The following is a 24,801-nucleotide window of genomic DNA, read 5'->3' on the forward strand; positions in this document are numbered from 1 at the left end:
TCTATAAATAATATAAAATGTTGAATGTTCTGGAACTCCATTTTCAACTAACAAAGTGATGCTGCAGTTAGAAAATACAGATTTTTATCCCAACATAAACTAGCCTGTTAAAAGCCACTGCCACTAGTAATTCTGAGTTTTTCATTTATTGATTTGTGGTTTGCTACTCTCAGGTAGCAATCAACTTACTAAGAAATATATTATATCTACTATATGTTTAAGCACTAAATTAACCCACAATTTCAAGGTAACGTAGGAAAATAAGATACTGATTTCATTATGCTCTGTACAACCTTTAATGAAGATTATATATATACACACACACACACACACACACACACACACACACACACACACACACACAGAACACGCGTGCCAGAGATGGAAAGGTATTTTACACAATGTACAAGTGGATTCATATGTACAATATACTGTACTGGATAAGATAATATAAGAGAACCATTAAAAATGACTTGCTATCAAAGCTATATTTATCAGACACAAAGGTAGTACACAGCACGATGAACACACACAATACAGAGCAGTAATAGGGAGTGGCTTAATGCAAGGGAGGATTTCACTATATGTGTTTTCACCAGCAGGGGAGCCAGAACACTTTGAATAACAAACACCATAGTTTGGGGAGGGATAGCTCAGTGGTTTGAGCATTGGCCTGCTAAACCCAGAGGGTCACCTAGGGATCTGGGGCAAAAAAATCAGTACTTGGTCCTGCTAGTGAAGGCAGGGGGCTAGACTCAATGACCTTTCAAGGTCCCTTCCAGTTCTAGGAGATAGGTATATCTCCAATTTTTTTTTTTAAGTTCCTGTTTCTGATAGAACATCCTTAGTCCCAAATAATTAGAATGTGTCAGGCAGGCCAGGAACCTAATAAAAGCCTCCTTCTCCAAAGCCTTCCAACCTGAATGTACTCATGCCACTCTGCTTAGTATTGTGCTGTATTGTTCCCTGCAGTGCATTTAGACTGTAAACTTCTTGGGGCAGAGGCTTGTTTTATGCTTAGCATGCCCCATTCACTGTACTGTAGGCACTTACAGAATAATATAACCATTATGGTGGTTAAAGTCCGTCCATACCCAGAAGGTTTGGATAGTAACAGTCGCTTCTCAGTCTTTATTCCTGGATCATTTGAGAAAGACAATGGAGCTGTATGTCTGACAGTGGGTCGAGGCCTCCTAATGTCAACCAGTTGATGGATCCCTTCAGGGTTTGAAGTTAGGCAAATCTCAAAACGAGAGTGGCTGCCTAAGAAAATGGGGCTGGGCCGTCTAAGGAATAAACTCTTCATTAAGTTCTTTTTGCCATGCAGACATCCTTAAGGGTGACCTGCACATACACATGGTGTTCTAAAAATAAACTCCCTTTTAGATGTGTGCACTCAGTACCCCAGAGTTAAAAGCACATTTCTAATTACATTCCCTCCTTTTATTTCAAAACTACGCATTGAATCAGACACTGTTTTTCTCTCTTTTTATGGAAGATCCTGCCTTTGATATTCGAATAAGAGCAGCTTTAAAGCCTGTAAGCTACCTACAATAATTTAAAACAAAATGTCATGCTTTCATTACCTGGGTAGGCAGGCAGAAAGTATTTCAAGGCCAGTTTAAAGTACTTCCTTGTTTCTAAAATTCATGTAACATTTGGGGAATTGGATTGAACAAATGCTCAAGACACATGAAGGAAAAACATTATCAGAATTAATTGGCTGAAGAGACTTTTTATTCCTCCCCTTTGTGGTAGATTTAAATGAGGATCTATTTCAGTTTTGCTTGGCCGCGTCAGTGTGAATGCCCTTCGAGCACGAGTATGCAAGGAGAAATTACTTTCAGATCTCTTCCTTTTGGAAAGAGGCCAACAGCTATTTGTTGAGCAGTGATGGCATGCTCGGTGCCAGCAAAGCACAAGCCAATGGCTAACCCACTCATCTCGGGAACTAGATGGTCAATCAAAAGTGCACACTCTGCAGGGTGAGTTACAGATGCTCTTTATATAGAAAGAAAAAAGATTAAAATTAAATTACATTAAAAAAGCAGAGCGAAGGCAGGTAGAAAACCCACTCAGCAGCCAGGCAATTCCTCTGGAAAAATAATCAAATCGATGGTTGTGAGATAACTTGCCTTTTTTAATGATAAGGCATGACAATTACGAGATAATGCGGGGGAACTAGCCATCTGCAGACCACTCTTTAACCTTGAAAACAATTTATTTGTATGTTGCTGAAACAGTGCCTAGAAGATGTATGCTGACATCTTAATCACTTACAATGAGGTTTTAGGAATCTGTATAGTAAACATTAAATAAACTCCAGCAGGCTTGAAGCCTCTGCCTACAAATAAAAAGTACTTTACCATTTTCAGCATCTTTTTTAAAAAATTAGGCACTGTTGAGATGTATGTCACAAATTATCTCTGTTGGTTTTACATTGGCATTTCAGCGTTATTAAACAGAGAAAACATCCTTCCCAAATTTAAGTCAGATATATCTTGCTATGAAGGAAGGACACACTGCCAGCAGGTAGCTATGGCAAAGCACCAGCTGTCCCTACCATCTTACCTGCATGAACTATTACCATCAACTTTCTTTACTGTTAGTTTAAGAGTCCTTATAACAGCAGCCAGCAGGCCGAGCAAGAAAAGACAGAAAAAAATCAGACAAGAGCAAAAGAAAGACAGAGGCAGAAAAGTCATGTTTAAGAGTCAGAGAGGAAGTTACAAATTACACATTTATTTACAAAAAGCAAAAGAATGATAATGCACAGAATTAAAACAGACATGCCAACTTCTGGGGACTCTAACACAGAAGTGACGCGAACTCTACAGGCTAAATAAAGGGGATGTTCACAGTTAAAAGTTGTCAGCATTTTCAATGCAAACCTAATGTTATTATTTAGTGATTTATAAAATCTGTTGTGAAAATTTACTCTAGGTTGCAACTTAGCTTACTAAGCTCAGGACAAATTTTCAAAAAGGTTTTATTTTCAGAAGAAACAAACAATCTAGCTGCCTATACACTGTACTTAAGTGCTTTTACAGATTCATTTTTAAAGTGAAAAATGCCAGCAATTAGTCCATATGACAACTAGTGTATGGAAAGAGTCTTAAGAGGCAGAGATACTGAGTTTTGAAGTTGTTCCCCTGTACATGCATGTTAAAAAATTTTCTGCAAAAATTAGTTAAGATTTTATAGCACAACAGGAATGGCAAAATCCATCAGAAGGCTTTGCCCACTCCACAATGTCATGATTAAAGTATTGAGTGTCTGTCTACGGAATGGAATTTTGCAGCTGTTGTAAGTTTGAGTCACAACCTTAACCTTCTTTTAACAAAGGGGCAATTTAACTTAACTCTGCACTAATTGTGGTAATTAAGTTCTATAAGCCTTTTTTTTTTAACAAAAATTCTAGAATACATGTGAAATTAAAATGTTTAAATCAAATGAAAGGATGTTAAAATAAGCTAGCAGCCACAGTGGATAAAGACAGCAATGCGACATTTTCTACATTTATATTTTCCCTTGTAACATATGAATGTAGTGGGGAGGAAGAACAGCTGCCTTACAATGGTATTAAAATACACAGAGATACAAGAAATTCTACTATGAACTCATTCTTACCCTTCTTTAAGCAGTATGGGTTGCTCTATACTCTTGTGATCTCTCCTTCCAGAGGATGAAATCAAATCTAAGAACTTAAGATGGACAAAATATACCGATAAAATATGGGTACAACAGAAGCCAAATTAAAATGTTTATATTTACATATTACTGTAGTACATGACAATGCTCTAACAGTATTTGAAAAAAGAATACAGCAAACAACTAGGGAATTTGGGAAGGTTTTCTGGATGGTAAATTAAGAACAGCTCAAATGCAACAGTGCCCCTGAGTACAAAAGGTATAGATCCCCACTTTTTTATATCCTCTCCATGCTCCTTTTCCTTTATTACTCAACCTCCTTCATTTAGTCTTGGACCAGACTGTTCTCATTACAGGCTTGCAGGACAACATGGAACGTGTAAAATCTGACCAATAGTATATTGTTCCATAAGTGTTATTTACGAAGGGTGGTTTCCAACAAATTCTATGGATTTTTACGTGCACTGTATTCACTGCATATTTCTTGAGTACTACTGAATAAGTTTTTTCTTGAGAGTGTTGTGTAAATATTACACTACTTATATGATTCTAAACATCAGCTTCAAAAAGTATAATATGTATTCGATGCATTGGCTAGTTACTTACATTTTTTACTGCATCTGCATATTTCTGCTCATTAAAATAGTCATAAAAAGTTGCCATGTAAGATTCCTTGAAGCTGGCCTGAAATGCAAACAACGAACCAATATTTGTGTATCTTCTAGTACAACTTATACCTAAAACTTTAACATCAACAGACTCAGAAAATAAGCGTTTCCCTACTCAAACCACCACCAATTTCCCTATCTGCAAAAAAGAGAAAGAAACCAAAGCTACTTTCAAGTTGTTTGGTTGTACTAAGAAGTCCTATCAAGAAAGCTCTCCGACTAAAATAATTTCTATTACAAAAATGTGGTTTAGCAGAATGCATTCCAAATCTTCAATTCAGTACATTTACTATAACATTCTGTAAAAGTTTCAAGTTATTATTTAAAAGTCATGCTCCCAAAACAATCTGACAAAAACAGTAAGAGACAAGGAACTGAATGGACTCCAGAGATTTGTAAATGGGATACAGGCTCACTCGCAGGTTGCTGGTGTGAATCCAGACCAGGGCAGCAGTGGCCTCATGTTATCATCTGATAACTGTTTGGTGGCCCACAGGCTCAAATTATTCTCATTTCAAATTTCTAGTGGACATCAAAAAGCCACTATCAGCTATCATCATTAATTGGCTGAGAGCTGAAATGGCATGAGAAGTGCCCTATCCCTCACCATTAGAGGTGGTTCCTCTAGATCTAGATCAGGCTTTAAATACTTTGCTGAGGCAGCACAGAAAAGACAGCAGGGCTGCTGCCATGTATATAAGCTCAGAACTTCGTTTTCCAGGTACTTTCAATGATGCATTTTTTCAAAAAGACTTCACAAAAAGCCCCAGAGCCCTGAGACCACGTCACACTTTACTAAAAATATAATTCAAATGAAGAAAACATTTGCCATCAATTAGCATGTAGGATATAAATTCAGTTACTCTAGCATTGCTTACCACTGACTCGTTTGTATATGGTACTATCTAGCCATTCCAAACATTTAATTACAATAATAAAGAGACAAACTGCTTTTAAAAAGGAAATAAAGAGCAACGTTTTGCCAACATAACCCACAAAGTAAGAATAAAACAAAACACTTACAGATTTAGATTTTGATAAGCTGCCCAATGTTTGTATGGTCTTAGAGATAAGTGTCAATGTTCTAGAGGTCTGAGGATCCTATGAAGGGGGAGAACAGTGGTGTTACATATTCTTGATTTTTAAAACACGGGACAGCACTACACACATTTGCTGTTCTCTATTTCACTCATACCAACAATCAGTGTAAGATTTAAAAAAACTCACAAACTTTATAGAAAGAAAGCTGCTGCCTTAAGAAGCATGACAGACTTTGTTATGACTACCTTCTTGCCCTTGTTTCTGGAGAGCAAGTGAGAAAGAATCCTTGCTTCATTTTGTAAGTGAATGCTTGAAGACTATTTTCTATACTGAAATTTAACAGTTTAGGATTTGGGCAACATATTTACTATTCAAAGGGTTTTGAAGTAATGAATCCAATTAAAATGGAGCAGCTACTAGTCTCTAGAATAGCTTGCAGTGCCTTTGACTTACTGTAGAACCTGTTTACTTAAGGGAATTTGGCCAAGAGGCTACAGTAATATTCAACCTATTTAAAAATTATGCTGTACCCTTTTTAGTGGAATCTTTAACAACTTATTCCTCAAAGTCACCTCTGACCACCAGAAGGCACTTTTTATCCCAGGGAGGAGTATCTGATATGACCATTTTTAAAAAAATCACTTATTTAGGAATGAGAGAACATTTTAATGTGTAAACAAAATCTGTTTAATTTTTAAGGCAATTAACACGTTTTTAACAAAGTTATTGCAGCTGAAACCCCTATTACTGCATATAACTTTGTACAAGAAAAGAATGAGGCGATACAATTCCAGTTTATGTAACACTTCACAGCATGCTGGGCCCCATATGCAGAGTTCTTACAATAGGTAATTCCACACACAAATCTTCTCTTTGATAGCGCTGAGCACTAGCAAAGGACACAAGCTTGTATGATTACCCAGCTGGACAATGAAACTGTTGACCAGTAGGGGGAGGCTCATGAGTGTTTGAGACAGAACTTTCATAGGAGCTGGACCTAGACTACAGAACTCCCTCCCTGAGAGAGAGGGATGAGAATTACCACAAGGCTCAATTTCAAAACTAAATGTAAAATTCACTTCAGCTTATCAAGGGGGGGGAAGTCTAAGTTCTTCACAAACACAGTCACCGAACACATCTGCTAACACAAAAAAAAGACAAGAACCATCAAGCTATTTCTCCTATGTGTTGAGAAGATAGATTTAAAAAAACAATAACGCTTGGTAGGCACTCATACTATGGTGATGGGCCACATATGAACCTAGACAGATCGATACAGTACTTACGGGGTGGTGTGGTGTAAGCTGAAAGAGATTTGGAGAAAGAATTGCAGGAGCAAAGAATCTCAGGAAAATGAAACTGCTTACAGCTGTATACCGTACATCAGAGTCACCTGTAACAAGAGAAACCATTCCACTCATTATCCCAACAAACACTACTTTAAAGAGCATCTTCAGTACTGGTAAAACTGTCAAAATACGTTCTGATAGTTAATTCAGCCCTGTGCTGGAGGTTCGCATATTCACAAGTTATGGGTGAATGAGATAATGGAGGTCATTTGGAGCCAATTAGCTATTGATAAAGTAATGAAAATATCCAGGTGGGAGCTAGCCCCATTAAAACAGAACAAAACTGTGTAGGGAGCTCCACAAAGTCTCATTGTGCAGGAAATGCTTAGTTTGTATATCAGATTTTGGTACTCAACTGGAACATACGACTCATTTACACCGATTATAAAGGACACTGATTCTCACCATTTATCTATAGTACCTAGCACAAAGGGGCCCTGATTTGTTAGGGCCCCCGTGCACTATTGTAAAAGAAGTAACAAATAGTAATTATTACAATAATTATTATAAATGGAATGGATAAGGAACACAATATGGAGATCAATGGAATTTCGTTCTGAGATTTTCTATTCTCAAAGTGACTATAAAAGAGCATCATCTTACTCAGCTGATCTGCTCCTTGTGTGTATGAAGAGTTAGATCTGTTTACTTTAGTGACAAAAAATTGATTTTTGTTGGTTGATTGGGGCTTTGTTAAATTGCTTTTTACTCTGGCAGAGCCAACGTAGCTACGAAGAAGTGTATCTGCAACAAATTTTACTAAGTTCTACTCAGTTATAGCTATGCAAACCCACTCAAGGCAATGGCCTTGCATAGGTGTCAATAATTTATAATTTGGCTTTTATTACAGGCTAATGCATGGGTCGAAAAAAACTGAGATTTGATAATGAGTTTGCAGACTAGCTGTGTTAAAAAAACCCTATACTTGTAAACTGAGCATATTTGATCTGAAATCACTGATACATAAATTTGAATCCCCTCAATGCCATTTCTATCATGTCAGTTTCAGAGTAGAGTAGAACAGATTTTAAGGAAGAGCTGAGGTAAACACAGTATAGATATACACTTCATAAATAGCTTCTAATCTGAAATATACTTTTAACCTCTACACCTGTAACTCTGATAATGTAAACTGGTAGATAATAAAAATTATATACTTCAAAATGATTTAACATACAAGAAGTTAAAAAGACATACAGCAACTCACCTTGAAAACGTTTGGCAGCTGACTCTCTCAGTGAAAAGAAAATATCACACATCACTGTAGGACAGCTCACCCCAGATTTCGTAATGACAGTAAAAATGCGGTCAACATACTGCCTCAGATTTTCCTGAAACATTAGCAATGTGTTAAATTTACTTTAGTTTTGTTTTGTTTTAAATGCACCATTTCTCTTCAATGGAGAACAAGGCTACTACACTTTCTCCAATGGCATCTACAGTAGATTATATTTGCAATCAATTATAACATATAAAAAAACCACAGTTCCAGATTCAATGGGTACCCTACTCTTTGGCAAGGTGTATTTCTAAGCACAAAGCTGAAAGCACAGTGTCTTTTTCTACCCCACCCCCCCAAAAAAATTGGACCTCATTCCGAAAAGAACATTATTTCTTCTACAAAACAATTGGCTAAGGAGTCCTCGTTTCCACTATACTGAATATTTACGTAGTCGATTGGAAACAAATCCTATTCTTCCTTGCCTATTTTACATTTAATAGACAACTTCACATTTCAGTTATATGCTATACATCTAAATATGAAGCTGATGTAACAAAAAAAAATCACACACATTTCTACAAGGTTAAGAAGGCTTCCAGTGGCTACTAACATATGAAAGCTTAATTTACAACACCAAATGAAGTTCAGGGACCTCAGTAAGGGAGACAAAATACTCAATATAATTAGAGATTTTGTTTTCAATTGCAAATCTGATTGCCTACCCTGTTATTTTCCAGGTTTTCACCATCTTTTAACTTCACAGGATCAATTTCACAAGGTTTATGGAGCTGGCAGATCTAGAATGAACATGATGAAGAATTAGTACACTGGCATATCTTCAGGTGGAAGAAGTCTTAAAATAAAGGATTTAGGCTGCTAGCTTTCTTGGCTAAAGTATTTTGTCTTCTGGCAAGACATCATGCATCAGCTAGACAAGATTTTGAATTTTTCCAAAATGTTACATTCTATTTTTCAGCAATATCCTGCACCTAAAAGGATGAAGTTCTCACCAGGCCCTCCCAAACAAGACAATCATTTAAGAAAATATTTCTTGTTCCAAAGAGATAGTATTCTTAGGGAAAATAGTATTTCCTGATGAGATGACATAGTAAGTGTTTAGGTACAATAGCGCTGAATCACTTAAAGGAAATCTGTGGTCTGAAATTGTTGCTCAATTATGGTTCGGGGGCGGTGGGAGGGGGAAAGAGCCACCCTGGACTGGAGAGATAATAAAGCATCACCACATTGCCAGCTGTCACATATGCAGTTATCTAGGAATAATCATATCCATTTAAAGCGACAGGATGAAATGTGTTATTTATGACCAATGTTTTCTGCTGTGCAGTTTTTATTTTCTTAGGCTTTTATTTTGTTTTTTTTAAACCATTTTCCAGATGCTAAATGACGTATTTTAAAAGACAAGATGCTTATTTTAGACACAGTTCACATGGAAATTTTTTATTTTTCTTTAATGAAAGTCCACTGTTCATGAACTGGTGACTCAATGGGTAATGAGAACCACACGGGTTTTCATTTAAATACAAGCTCTTGACATTAGTCCTGCAAAGCAATCTTAAGGGGCAAGACATCAACAATATCTCATCCTAGAAGGCCTGTTAGGTTGAACTTTTACCAAAAAGAAGTGTTCTGAATCTGCTCTTACCTCATCTATAATTGGCTTTAGTGTAACCTGAAGATAATGCATCCCTGCCAGTTTCATGGTCTCATCAATGCACTTGGAAGTTAATGAATTTCCTCTGAAAATGGTGTTAGGGTCTCTGGAAGGGAACAATTTTCTATAATTTAGTCTTTTGTAATAAATCACTAACATGTGGAAATAAAAGCAGCAACTGAAAGCAATGAAAAGCTGTTTTTGAATGCACACACGAATATTCCCCTTGATCCTTGCGCAAGGGCTGCCATGAAACGCATTGTATAATGTTTAGTGCATTTCTAGCTTATCACAAAAAACAACAGTCATCAACGTAAGGTTGTTAGAGGGTCTGAGAATTTGCGGGTGTTCTTCATAATTTGTATTACAGTAGTGCACAGGAGTTCCACTACACTGAGCACTGCACAAACACATGCTGAGACATAGACCCTGCCGCAAGGAGCTTACAACCTAATGGAAAAACCGTGAAAAATGTCTGTGCTTTCATGCACTACTGCCCAGCATGAACTTGGGAGGCAGCCATTTCAGTCTCATGACTATATTGGGCACTGGATTCCATCTGCTAACTACTCTTACAAAAGGCATATTTGGGGTGATTAATAAGATTGTATGACCTAAGTGACCTTTTGTGGCTGAACTACAGTACCATGCTTGATGCACTACGTAGGCCCCAATCCTGCAAACAGAACCGTGCGAGTGGACCGTTGAGCCTACACAGCCCCACATTTGCTTCAGTGGGGAGTCACCGGCACAATTCTCTTTGCAGGACTGGGGACATAAAAAGCAGCAGATGAGTGACCGTAGCATTTATTAACCTTATATTTGCATGATTACAGCCTGTAGGTTTGTGAATAACCTCCAGAAATGTGCATTTTTACATATTTTCAAATCAATCTTACTGAGAAACGTGCCACATTATTATGTCGGACTTCCTAGGCATGGCATAGTATTGCTCTCTTAAGTCAATATTAATCTAGATAAAAATAACTCTATCTATTGGAATGACATTCTCACTCACACTCTCCCTATGTGGCTTTCTCACATCTCTCCTGCTTTTGCATCACCCACGGATATGCTGTTTTTAATGATGATATATAGCTTGGCCAGCAAGAGTTAAATCATGTATTCCCAAACCCGAGTACAACTTGCAGAGCCCTTTTTTCAATATTGGTATACTGACCCTCTAAAAGGAAGCATGCACACAGAAACCGAAATAGTCTTTTTTTTTTTAAATATAAATAGACCAGGTAACAACTGTATGCACATATACTGGTTCTTAATTTTGCAAACAGCCATTAGTGTCTAAATCAGATTTGCCATCTCTTGTTCACTGGGTTTTTTGCACCCACAAGTTAAAGTATACACATAATTTCAGGTATCACAGTAGAGGAACTAAATAATCATAATGATTACTTTTTAAAAACGCCATTGCAATTCCATAAATTGAGCATGACGTTATACCAACATCTGAAATTGTATTTAAAAATTAGTGGTTCCTTGGTACTTACTGAGTTCTCTTCACTTCAGCATTTGCAATTGCACTGATGAAAGGCACAATTTTGCCATAGTGTAAAAAAAGTCTAACCAGAGGTATGGCTGCTTCCTGTTTTTCTCTGCAAACTTCACCCAACACATGTGCAGCAGATGCTGAAACAGGCTGAACAATAGAGAGAAGCAAAAACTTTGAGACGTGTATCTATAGTAATCACCACTTATTAACACTAGTTTCTTTTTCTTCACATAGACTCCTCACACAGTACCACACATACTATCGTGCTGTGCCCTGTCACCTGTGAGATGGCTGGGTCTCAATTTCCACTTTGTCTGCCGGTTGTAAGTTTTGATCACAAGAGGGCAGCAATTTAAAAACAATGACAATGCAGTGTCTGTTTTCCCATTGTTAATATCTGGCTTCAATGGATATTGCAGCTGCTTGCGAAATACTGGACATAAAAACCTGAACATTTTGCTGTATTTTTTTAAACCACAATCAAAGAAGTTAAATATAGTTCTCTTTACAGAAACAAATAGTCTAATACAACAGCTAAAAGTGTTTTGGATGATTTGATCTCAAACATAGCCCATCCCATTTCACATTTTAGGATTAGTATGCATAAAAAAACAAAAATCTTTTTTCTGCATAAATGCAGGTAAATCATTTATTTTCCAGTAAAAGAAAGCCAACTGATCAAACCCACCAAGTTTATTTTGCATACAAATGTAGGATTAAACAGTTGAGGAGTACATGTGGGTTCTCATAACCACTGTTGTAGCTGGGTGTGTCTGTACTTACCATCAGTGCGTGCAGATATAGATCTTTTCTGCACGTATGAAAACAAGCACAAGGGATATACAGCTTCATAAAAGTCTCAAGTCCAAAAAAAAAAAAAGGATCAGCTGAGATCTCTGGCAACTTCAGTTCTAGAACCTCACTTGTAAAATGACAAATATTTATGGGGGCTTTGAGGATAATCAGCAGGTAAACAAAAAGCAGCAGAAAATAAATTACCTCAACATCTGCAGATTTTAACAGGAGGTCTCTAAGTGGGCTGTAATAGTCTGAGGAAAAAACATGGTCCTCAGTGTAAACCACATTTAACCTTAAGGAACCAAGGTCATCAGGCTTCAATGACTTGTTGCCATTATCTCTGGGCTGCAGGAAATACCTGGCAGGCAAAAAAATAGTTGGTCTTGAAACAGAAAAAAAGATCTTAAGCTATACATGAACATATATAGTATGTAGGTAGATGCACAACACTCGTAAACCTATTGACTCTTTGATGTTCTGAATTAGTTTCCAAAGATGTGCACCAGTTCCTTTTGCATCAATTTTACTAGAGAAAGTTCTGATCATAAAGTGTTGTGTACTTAAGATAATATAAAATCCTATACAGTAATAAAAGTATGGCATTCCTGCAGAATTGCAGTGCAAAGTTAAATGCATTAGAACTCCCACCTAATTTGCACGCACATAAAAAAACCCTCAAAACACATTTTTCAACAACTATGCCATCAAAACAATGCTTCACATATTTCAATATCTTTGTTTTGATAGTTTGGTAATTGAAGATTTTGGTTTAGGATTTTTGTGTGGGAAACTAGCTGGAAGTTAAATGCATTTAAACTTTGTTACACAACATAGTTACTGTTATGGTTTTGTAGTAAAAATATAATATGTGCAGTACTAAAAACAGTACCTTTTCTTTTATGACAAAGAAAAATAAATAGTGAGTACCATGCTTCATAAGAGCTGGATTGTCGGAGACATTTTAAAGGAAGTCTTAGCTCTCCTAGAAACTCATCTCCAAACTTCAAGTTGCTGGCATTCCAAAGGTCTACTCTGTAATACAACAAAACCAAAAATCAAAAGAAACTAATATTGAAAATATAGGAAAAAAACCAAGTGTCATTTTTCTCTTTTTTTAATTTCTTTTTCATCCATTATGTATGAGTCAGAAAAATATGTTCCAAAACATACTGTATTGGTTTCCAAGGAGTCAAAGAGGAGCTTACACTGTTGGAATCTGCTAAATCATAATTGCACAAGTCAGTGGACAGAAACCTAGGATACCCTTTCCTCATCTGTTTTGCTCACAAGAATTTACACTTTTAAAAGCAGCAGAAATGTTTCCAATTCACAGGTACAGATCCACTGCTGGGATGTCAAAACACACAGTTCTGGGATAAAGCACTATAATTAAAACTGCTTACTTTTCTGTTCCGAAGCCACACTATTTCCAATTTTGGTTTTTCTAACTCAGATCTTGTAACCCCTTTATTTTTGGCCTGTTACTGACACGGGACCTGTCAAGGAGTCTGGGCCTAAACAAAAAAGGATCAATTCAAAACACCAGTGATACCCCCGATTTGGATACGGTAATTCTCCTGTTAAACACAGGGGCTCAGCATTACACAGTGTTCATCCTAGATACCCAAACACCTCACTATAAATCACTAGCTAACTATCTGTCAGTAGTTACCATGCATTTGTTGTTTTAGGATTTAATGTATTGGTTCCCTGTCATGGTTTTCAAATTTAACCCTTCTGCTGGTAGTTTCAAGTCAGATATTTAGTCTCTCTGACATTGGCTCTCAACCTTTCCTGACTACTGTATCCCTTTCAAGAGACTGATTTGTCTTGTTTACCCCCAAGTTTCACTCACTTAAAAACTTACAAAATTAGACATAAAAATACAAGTGTCTCAGCACACTATTACTGACAAATTGCGTACGTTCTCATTTTTACCATATAATTATAAAATAAATCAATTGGAATATAAATATTGTACTTAAATTTCAGTGTATAGTATATAGAGCAGTGTAAACAAATAATTGCCTATGAAATTTTAGTTTGTACAGACTTTGCTAGTGCTTTTTACATAGTCTGTTGTAAAACTAGGCAAATATCCAGATGAGTTGATATATCCCTGGGAAGATCTCTGAGTACCCCCACGGGTACATGTACCCCTGGTTGAGAATGACTGCTCTATATTTACCACTTCAGTGACAATACACTGCTATTTCAACAAAATGAGAAGATGATCATCCTATATATGTGTGCATACAGTAATCTTGGTGCTGTTGGAAAGCATCCCAGTCATTGATACGAGTGTTTACTAGCAGTAATCAACCATTGGCCTGTGGGGGTGATATTCTAGTCAAGAGGGAGAGACTGTATATTGCAGTGATTCCCAAACTTGAAGCCAAGCCTTCCTTCAGGAAAATGAAACCTATCATACTTCCTGCTGTCCCACTATGTATAGTCAAAGGCTTCCATGCCCACTTCCTCATCTTTGGGAAATCCTAGTAAAAATCTCTTATTATATGCTGTGAAAGTGTTAACAATATTGAAATTTAGAGTACAACTACTGGCATTTGAGCTAGCAGCAGCAAGTGAGATGAATGAGACAGTATTGCTCCAGGTTCTCTACAAACTTAGCCAGCTGTCTCTGCACAAGTTACTTCACACTTTGAAGGTTTCCTTTGCAACAGAGACTTACTTTTTATTTTTAAAAATGGAAGCTGATATGCTGAAGAAAAACAGAGTTTTGCTAGGGGTGTGGAAGCGGAGAGAGAGAGTGCCTCTTGCTTTGGGAAACACTGATATAAGGTAGAGGCTTGCATGGGACTGGAATCCCACAGGCCCCACTGACATAATAGTGGGAGCGGGATTAAAAAAAGTCCCACGCAGAGCTATAAGGGAAGAACAGTAAGACTTGTCATATAAATATATGGAAAAAACAGGTTTTAAAATAAATAAGGAATCAGGAGTTTTAAATGTCCACTGCATGTTCTATAGACATAGAAATTATCATACTGGATATACAACACAACATCTAGCCTGACATTCTATCTTCAACAGGAACCACTACCACATGATAAAGCAGGTGGTGTAAAGCTACCCATTATGAACAATTTTGCAATGACATGCCCTTGTGGAAGGTTTCTTCCTAGTTCCAAGTAGGTGGTTGGCATGCCTTGAAGCCTGGGGTTTGATATTCCTTATAAAAGTTTATTGTAACTAGTGTAGCAGAAGTTGATACCATAAATCTCTAATGCATTTTTAATCCTCTCAATTTTATCCCTCAATAATATCTTGTGGCACTAAGTTGCATGGGTTATTTGTGTCAATTTGTTCCATCTCATCTCAATTTAGATTCAAAATTTTTGGGCAGGCACTGGCTTGTACTGAGAGTCGGCCCGAGCTAGTTGAAAATTTTCTGAAAAATGTTGTGGGGGGTGGGGAGAGAGGAAAAAAGTTTTCAACTCTGGCAGGAGCCTGAGCACTGCTGCTGCACTAACACTAATAGACCAATACAGATTGTCAAAACCAGGTTAAGGAAGGGATGGATTTTCAGGAGGACGAATCACTATTTACACATGGCCAAACCTTGATTTAACAAACCATTTATTGGAAATGACGTGTCCTCTGGTTCCTGGTATAACTGGATTCTGAGAAGATGCCCACCATAAATGCAACTTCCTAATATGACACATTCACAAACACAAACTTTCAAGAGAGGAAAACTGGCACCAAATACATTTGTTATGGATTATAATTCAGTGCAGTTTTGATTCAGACTTTAGGGAAAGGAAGGGAGGAGGTGGCTAGAAGCACAATTCAGGTTCCATTTGCTACATTCTAGACAAAGCCTTGTGTTTATTGCACTCAAAGTTTTTAAATTTTGTATATTTGTGTACCTAGAGTATGAAAGATGTAGTAAGGCAGTGAATCAGTAAATAAACACCACCCCCCCCCCAGTTTCCAAAGCCTAGTTCTGCTGTTTAAAAAAGCAAAATACGGAAGGCATATTTTTAGAAGTGGTCAATCTGTTATCAAGTATGACTACAATAATCAATCTGAGGGCCCCACAGCTAAGAAAATGTTCCTCTATTCACAGGAAGAAAAAAAGAAAAGAAAAACTGCATGTAAAAGGAACATCTGGTACTAATGCAATGATATACCCTGGCCTGCCACTTCCTACAACCACTGAAAATGAGAACTTTAGTTGTTAGAAAAAAAAATGTACATGGGGCTTAATCCCATGTATAGTCCATGGAAGGAAAATGTTCAGAGAAGAAATGGCAGTAGATTAATGTAAGATACATGATGGGGGGGGGAATGGAAATAAATACCCTCAGTCCAATAAGGGAGGGGGGAACTCTCAATGAACAGCTTGCCCAACCAGAACTAACCCTTCATCTGCTCCCTTTTAATTATTAAAGTATTTAATCTTTTCCAAACTGTTTCATAAACTTCGCCAACAAAGTATTTCTTCCTCCTCACCAGGATTTAAGAACTGTCTTGCGTTGGTCTTAGGAACAACGAAGGCTTTTCAGACAGCCATATACACATTATTAAAGCAGCCACACATTAGTAAAGGGCTAAACTTAATTACAATCGCACACTGATAGATCTAGAGCATAGTCCTCAAACTTTTGAGGGTCAAACTCTCCCTTACTCCTGTCTGCCCCCACCCCATGAGCCAGGGTCAGGAGTGGGGCTGCGGCTTGAGTGGGGAGGGGTTGGGGTCGATGCAGACAAGAGTAAGTGGGTTGGTCTGGGGCCGAGGGGTGTTGTGGGGCTGGGAGTGGAGCTGCGTTGAGGCTGGGGATGGGGCCAAGTGTGGGGCCGGGAGACAGGGATGCAGCTGGGGGTGAGACCGGAGCAGAGCTGGTGGCTGGGAGGGACTGGATGGCGCTCCCTCCCCATCCGGGCTGGCTCAGACCCCGCCACACCCCTTCAGACAATCCTCCACACCCCTTTAGGGGCGCGCGTCCCACACTTTGACCACCTCTGATTTAGAGTCTTAATTGAGGGGTACTGGGGAAAAGGGTACTAGACCAAAACTGAATTTAATGCAAAATTGTATAATGGAAGAAAAACATGTTTTTGTTACTGTGGAATTTTTTATATTACCTAATCTCCATTTTGTCCACTTCGTCGGCATCTTCAATATCAAAATGGGATTTTTTGTTGTAGCTGCAAGGTCTGGTTACCTGGTATGAAAAAGGAATAGATAAAAATAGTTAAAATGGAGATCTCACTATGCTTTCACCATATATTGATAGCCATATTGTAGACACTATCAGTTGTAGTTTAGGCTTCGATTCTGCCAATGTTTATGCACATGAATAATTCTGTTGACCTCAGTGGGACTATTCATTAGGCAGAAGTGTTTTCAGGATAAACAAGAGTAATTACACCATACTCCAAACTCTCCTTAGTATAGAGTAGATAAGAATATCAGGGTTTTTTACATCAGTGTTTAAAAGTTAAACAGATGTAGAAAATCATGCAAGAGGTGTTGTCAACATCTAAAGTCTAGCTGAAAAAAAGAAGAAACATAACAAACAATCTGGTTTTAAATATAGACTCCTTACAATGATTTCCTGCTGCACTTTGAAAAGAAAGACAATTGAAGTAATCCAACACTTAAATATTGACACACAAAAACCCCACTTTAATACAGGAGCACTTAAAAGTAGCAAAGGAAAGTGCTGTCTATAAAGTCAGCTAAATGTGCCCACTAAGGTGACCAGACCAAACAGTAAAATATTGGGATACATTGGGGTGCCATTAGTCCCACCCACAGTCCACCCCTGCTTCTTCCAGGCTTCACCCCAACTCTGCCCCAGGTCCCGCCTCCTCCCCGCCACTGTACCCTTCCTCATCCCCTGGACCACCGCTGGCTTGCTGCATCTCTCCTCAGTCCCCACCCACCACTCGCCTCCTCACCTCCCCTTGGCCGCCTGCCGCTGCTCGCCTCTTCACCCCCCACCCGCCACTCTACAGCGCTGATTTCCCCTCTGCCCAGGGGGTGCTCGCCCGCCTCCCCACCTCTTGCCGCCCTCACCTTGCCCCTATTCCACCCCCTTCCTCCAAGTCCCTGCCCCTGCCCTGCCTCTTCTCTGCCTCCTCCCCTGAGCGTGCCGCATCCCCATTCTTCCCCCTCCCTCCCGGAAAGTCCTAAGCTCCCTCATCAGCTGTTAGGCGGCAGAGGGGTGGAAGCATTGGGAGGGAGGGGGGTCGTGGCGCGCTGGGGGGAGAGAGAAGGAGGTGTGGAAGGGGGAGTTTGGCTGCCGGTGGGTGCAGCGCCTCCCTCCGACTCGCTTCCTTACCTGAATATTGGGACAAATGGGATCCCGATCATACATCGATCGGGATGCGGGACAAAGGGTTAAATATCGGGACAGTCCTGATTTTATCGGGACATCCGGCCACCTTAGTGCCCACTCAAGCATGCAGAACAGCTAATTTTTCAAGAGATGTGGAGCTGGGGTCCTATGTATCATAATACAGGGATAAGCACTAACATTTCTTAGCACCACAGTGCAGCTTCTCTTCTCTCAACCCATATTTGCAGCATCAGAAAGCAAAAAGCAAAGCATAGGCAATAAACAGACTAAAATGGTACAGAATTTGCAAAGCACAGGAGGAAACAAAGTTTAAATGGGATATCTAAAAATCTGTTTTTGTTAACACAACAGAAGAAACAAGGCTTTGAGGTTTACATTTTTGACCAATGTAGGACAGAAACTCACCCCACCCAGAAGCAAAAGGTACCCCACCCAGAAGTAACCACAGCACAAACTGATCAAAGGAAAGGAAAGTACTGTATACTGAATGTGCAACCAGAAGCTGGCTCAGCAACTCATTTTCATGGTAGGTTTGAAATGTTCCTGTCGAGTAATACTTGCCATCCACAAAAAGTAGCTTTTATTATAAGCTTAACTTCTTATTTTTCTTTTGTATGTCAGTAGGTACATACAGGTAAGTAAAGATTTAACTGAACAAAAAGAGAACCAGAAAATACTCTTCAGCACATGAAGTCAAACAAATTGTATTTCTTTTTACCATTTTAAAGGTAATTCATGAAAGCTAAATGTAACTAGAAGCACTGGAAGGGAGACCACATCCCTCATCATGTAATTGACTCAAATGCACCTGGGAGCCACAGAGCACTGTAATTTAATACCCCACATAATTTCAGCAGCTCAGCACAAATTTCTCCACATGCCCCACCCTGCAAACCTCCTCAACATGACTTTAAGGGCTTGTCTACAATTGAAATGCTACAGCTGTGCTGCTGAAACACTTCTGTGTAGACACTACCTATGCCTATGGGAGGGATTCTCCCATTGACATAGGTAATCCACCTTCCTGAGAGGCGGTAGCTAGGTCAACCTAGCGTGGTCTACACAGGGATGTATAGGTCATCTTAACGATGCTGCTCAGGAGTGTGGATATTTCAAACCCTCCTCAGCAATGCAGTTAAGCTGACAATTTTCTAATGTAGACCAGCCCTAAGACGTGATCATGTCCCCAGGCCCACGACCAAAACCGACATTTTTACAAAATGTTTTCTGCTACCACTGTTTATAGGTAGCACATGTGGTGGGATAGTCTACTATTGTGGGCAGTAGTGTCTAGTGGTCAGCCCAATCCACCACCAGGTATGGCCTTTTAAGGCTTCGGAAGGGTCCCATAGATAGATGTAGAGACCTAAGGGTCCTGGGAATGAATGGTGCTTGGGGAAGGAATCTTTAAGGGCCTGAAACTTTGCAAAGAAGGCGGGACAAGGCTTCCTTCTCACCCAACCCCCTGGGACTGAGTTGGGAGAAGGGGAGCAGTATAAAGGCTGGCTACTCCTTTATACTGGCTCCTCCTTTTTTGGCAGGAGAAGGCTGGCCTGGTGAGCTCCTTAGAAGAGAAAGCTAACTGGGAAGGGAGTTCCCCTGAAGGGAACTAATGAAAGCCTTGCAGCTAACTTAAGTCTAGGGCCCTACCAAATTCACAATTACAACAGTGTGAAGTTTCAGATTTAAATATCTGAAACATGAAATTTACAATTTTTAAAATCTTATGACTATGAAATTGACCAACATGGACTGTGAATTTGGTAGGGCCCTACGTAAGTCACAACCCCTGCTCCAGGAAAAGGGATGGGGAAGGAACTCCTGCCCGAGGGAGGGAAAGACGGCCTAGTCCAGGCAACAGAGAAGTTACTCATAATGGCCCAGCTACTGTGAGTAACTGGGAGCAGCACTGAGGAGATACCGCTCGGGCTGCAAAAGAAGCAGCAATGAGGAACCACAGATTTCCAGATGGGACAGCAGAATCCAGAGAAATCAGGGAAAAGATGCTGACAAGTTGGACAAAAGGTAGGAGCAGTCCAGGGGAAATGGTGGACAGACTGAAGAACCAGACCTTAGCCTCCTAAACAGGGTTCCTAGGCTCGAATGCAGAGAAGAGTGAGAGCCTGGGTTTCCCTACCACTCCCCAGACCAAGAGGGCAGGCACAGCATCAGAAGGAGAAGAGTACAAGCATTATGGGCAGAGACAGAGGTTGAAGACCAGGCTCAAAAGCCACTAGACTTCGGGATTTCCTAAAAAGGGACATGTCTGTTAACCCCAGAAGGGGCATGAACTGAGCAGGGACTTGGCCAGAGGGCTAGGCCAAGTAAAATGACAGACCATCGTGGCACCAGAATGACTAAAGGGGTCGCTAAACTGGAAAAAGCCCTGCAACACCTGGACCTGGGGAGATGCTCTGGAGGTGACAGGCATGGCAAGAGGGCACAGCTAAGCTAAAATGGTTTTCGATAACTGACACTTGGCTGATCACGAGACCTTTTCCACCAAAAATTACAGCATTAGTTCTATCCTAAGCCTAGGGCACAACATCGCTAGTGCACACTTACTGAAATCATTGGCTGAAGCTGTGTGAACAAGTCTAAAGTTCATCTGTATGACTGCTTACTGTTCAGTTTCATTCAAACATACACAGAGCTGTATTCTTAAAGAGCAGTTGTGTGGGATGCATTAATTCAGAGGATGGAATCAGGAGTCTGGGATTCTCAGACCAGAGGGAGGAGGGGGCCAAACTGGCTTTTAACTACCTTTGTGCCCTCCTAATTCTCAGATGCTCTGATATCAGAGGCTACCTAAATAATGGAAGCCAGTCACCAGCTTCCCAGAAATCTCCACAGCACATAGTCCACCCTCTCCGGTTTCCAATATGACTCTCCCTGCCTCTGGTACACCCTCTTATGCCAGGGTTTGCGAAGGGGTTCTTAGAAGATAGCCTGAAGTTGTCTTCCTCAGTTTCTGCACCCGAGAATTCCCATCTAGTCATATCCGGGACTTTTAGAGCCCCTTTATGCTGCTCTGCCCCCTTTACTCAGCATCTAGCCTCTACAAACTAAGTAAAGGGATATTTACAATGAGCTGCCACTCATACAAATAATTACATGCGAGTATTTAATCTTTTCACAGTGATGACTGACTGCACTCCACTTAGACTGGGACTGTGCAATGGATACCTTAAAAAAATATTTTGAGGAGAAAAGTATTCACTCCTTGACATTTACATATTTTCCTCCTTCTTGAGTTAGTGGGGATCAACACATTATTGGGTGACAGCAGCAATTCCAGTGAAGCCAGCCTAGTGTGCCAAACGATGGGACAGATTGTCTGCTGCTGTAAATTGCTGCCTCTCCACTGAATTCAATGTACTATGCCAATGTACACCAGTGTGGATCTGACCCTACGACGTCTCCGTTGGAGTGCAATTTCCAGGTCATGGAATTGGCTCCCCATACTGGAAAGCGGAAGCCAGTGTAAAATCGCCTTCCTGTTAAGAAAGGGCAGCCCTATGGACAAGGGGGAAAAAGGAATCAAGAAGACATCATAAATAATGTCATATAGACTCAGCTAGTCTGGCTGGATCCTACCTGTCCACTTGAGCATTTGGAGGAACTTGAGATTCCATCACTAAAAGCACCTGTTTTATCCAATGCTGAATACTTGCCCCTGTATGCAGTTAGGGGTTCTCACAACAAAATTTTCAGTGGCCTTAGAGTGCAGCCACCAACTCTTGCTGGTGGCTGCTCTGACAATTTTTCCTAAAATACTTAATTAACTTTAGGAAAAACAAACAAATATGCTCATATACATGTCCAAATCATTGAAATTTATTTATGTAGAGGGTTTTTCCCCCCAGACTCAATAATAAAAATAAGGTACAGTTGTTTCTATTCTTTACTGGACCTAAACAGAATAGAAACGCAAATAAGGTGCTTTTCAAATTCTTGTCTTTTGTTGTGGTTGTTTCTTTTGCTTTTTGGTTGCTATGTTTTTTAAGATTTGCTAGCTAGTAAGTCTGCTGCTGCAAAACATAATATTTGTATGTTTGTTAATATCACAGCAAATTTACTCAGCTCTGGCAAGGCAGGGGACAATTTAAACCCTAGACTGGGAAGTGTGTAGGGAGATAGTGGGGGCCAGAGATGATGGGGGGATGGATGGGAGCTGTGGAGGCAGCGGGAGCCAGGGGCGATGCGGGGTGGTGGTGGTCCAAGGACCGGCACCCATGGCCAGGGTCCAGGGCCAGAGTCCGAAACCCCACGGCCAGAGCCTGCCACTCGCCACCCCAGGACTAAAGCCCAAAGCCTGAGCCTCAGCGCCCACAGGAAGGTGGGGAACTCACTGGCTGCCTGCTCCTCTGGTGTTTGCGGCTCTGAAGGGGGGCAGGGTGCAACCCCTGCTGGTGGCCCTGGGGGAGGGGTCACTGCTGGACTCCCCTCCCCCAGTCACTGCCCAGGAGGCTGTGGCCACAAGAAAAGCCGCCGGTGTCTGCATGCAGCCACGGTGGCTGCATTTGAGAAGCACTGCAAATAGGCCCCTTTTAATGAAGCAACAGCTAGGTTCACAGATACTAACATATAGTGGTTTAGCTCCCTTTAAGCTTTCACTAGATTTTTAAAATGCCCCCCTCCCCCAGTGTTCCAGGATTAGAAGTTCCTTATTTATTGACACTAATGCTCACATCGACCCCTTAGAAGTGAGCCATAGGACAAGCCTCTAAGGCCAGGCCTACACACAGAAGTCACATTGGTTTAACACACCTGTGTGGATACCTACTGGTTTACAACTGGCGTATACTGGTTCCATTTGCATCACTAAATGTCAGCAGATTCTAATTAAACTGGTGCGGTAGATAAGGCCTCCCTAGTTTTGTTGCTAGGTGCATGGAGACCACAGTGAGGAGGGCACTCGAGAGAGACAACTGAGAATTTATAGCTACTTTGGCTCTCAGCAGCTGTGGAAGGTATTAGTCCCTCTCAATTAGCTGGTGTGTGCTAATTATTCTTGAAGTTAAAGGGATTTACTCAGGCCTTGTTGATACTAGGAAAGATTTGCTGGTATAGCTATACCCTCCTACACAGACACACTTTATACTAGCTTTTGCCAGTATAACTGCGTCTGCAATAGAGCTTTTACCCGTATAAAAACGTCAAAAATCACATCCCTAACTCCTATTACTATACTAGCAAAGGTTTCTAGTAGACCAGGCCTCTGAACAAAATAAACTATACCAGCAAAAGGACTTTTTTTGCCAATATAACTCCTAACTGACATAGCTAAATTGGCAAAAATGTTATCCATGATAAACTCTCCCTTAAAATAAAGATACAAGACCATTCGAAGAACTATTCCGGGGTAGGGATGAGAATGATATAATCTATATAATCTCTCTCTATATACCTATTTCTCGTGCTAAGTAAAAGAAAAAAACAGCACTTCTAAAGGGGTTACATTTTGCCTTATCTAGACTAATTTAAAAAATGTTACATGTTACATAGGATCTAAGGATTTTATGCAGTTGAATTGACAGGATAGATTTGGTGTTACAGAACACTAGCATGCATCTGAAACTTTCAGTCTTGAATGGATTTCCCCTGTTGCTTTTAAAGTTCTTTATCTTCCCTGCGAGAAAACCCTCCCACCTTTGACCAGGGAAGACAGGGTGGAGCAGCTATAAAACCACAGTCTGGAAAAAACTCACTTAGCAGAACTAATTCAAAAATTGTCTGTGATGGGAGGGACAGAAAACCCTGTTGAGGAGGAAAGACTACCTAGAGAACTTGACTCCAGTCACCTGAAAAACTGACACACTGCTGCCTCAGCAGACATCTACTCTGATCTGAGATATCGCTGGCTCTGCACTGTGCTTTGAAAGAGTCTTCAAAGCAGACAGCTGGCACAAGATGGAGCAGGATGCCGTGCCAACTATCTACAGTGTAGTATTTCAGTTTATCGCTCATTCCTTTGAAATACCAACCTCAAAATAAAACACTTCATCAAACTGCGGATTGTTCGTCTTCTTTTTAACTTTAGTCTTTTTGGCTTCAGATCTGCATGGACATAAAGAAAAGTGAACATTAGCAGAAGTGTCTGGTCCTAATGAGCAATTACCAGAACTCAGAAGTTTTATAAACTCCATGCAGCATGCAACGAGGCACACCTCTTTATGGGGGAGAGCATCGCATGCGCATGGATTTCATAAATCAATTAAGTATCCACAGTTGTTATCCACACACTGAACTGGGAGCTCTTGGGCCCCAATCCTGTAAATCGTTCTGTCCAAGAACAATTATTGGGCAATGACTAGACAATGGAAAGGACTAAGCTGCATGCTTCTGAAGACAGGAAGCAAAGAAAACTGATGGGTGGTAGACAGTGTTCTTTGCCTTCAGTTCCCTAGCAAGTGGAATCATAACAGTTCAGTTATACAGTTTAACAGGATTTTTTTTTGGAGGGGTGGGGGAAGAGGCATATTTAAGACAGTCAAGACTGATGAGCCAGCCAAAAACTCATTCCAATTATAATTTCAGTAATACTCAACTGGTGTA

General features: G+C 40.0%; 1 protein-coding gene across 6 annotated transcripts in view; it reads right to left on the bottom strand.

The window, feature by feature from the left end:
• Window positions 1-24,801, bottom strand: part of RASA3 (RAS p21 protein activator 3) — a 197,384-nt gene that overhangs the window by 12,129 nt on the left and 160,454 nt on the right. For 5 of the 6 annotated variants that reach the window (XM_039542281.1, XM_039542294.1, XM_039542303.1 and 2 more), the window contains 12 exons: window positions 24,231-24,303; window positions 17,024-17,103; window positions 12,839-12,943; window positions 12,113-12,269; window positions 11,112-11,260; window positions 9,595-9,709; window positions 8,654-8,728; window positions 7,917-8,040; window positions 6,647-6,753; window positions 5,343-5,420; window positions 4,258-4,335; window positions 3,631-3,704 (listed from right to left, as the gene is read on the bottom strand). In XM_039542281.1, the coding sequence (XP_039398215.1) occupies window positions 3,631-3,704; window positions 4,258-4,335; window positions 5,343-5,420; window positions 6,647-6,753; window positions 7,917-8,040; window positions 8,654-8,728; window positions 9,595-9,709; window positions 11,112-11,260; window positions 12,113-12,269; window positions 12,839-12,943; window positions 17,024-17,103; window positions 24,231-24,303 (1,215 nt within the window). Of the gene's footprint in view, window positions 1-3,630; window positions 3,705-4,257; window positions 4,336-5,342; window positions 5,421-6,646; window positions 6,754-7,916; window positions 8,041-8,653; window positions 8,729-9,594; window positions 9,710-11,111; window positions 11,261-12,112; window positions 12,270-12,838; window positions 12,944-17,023; window positions 17,104-24,230; window positions 24,304-24,801 lie in introns of those variants that run through there. The other variant, XM_039542312.1, reaches the window with a different exon arrangement.

Source organism: Mauremys reevesii, linkage group 1 (genome assembly GCF_016161935.1).
Source record: "Mauremys reevesii isolate NIE-2019 linkage group 1, ASM1616193v1, whole genome shotgun sequence".
In the NCBI taxonomy this organism is placed as follows: Eukaryota; Metazoa; Chordata; order Testudines; family Geoemydidae; genus Mauremys; species Mauremys reevesii.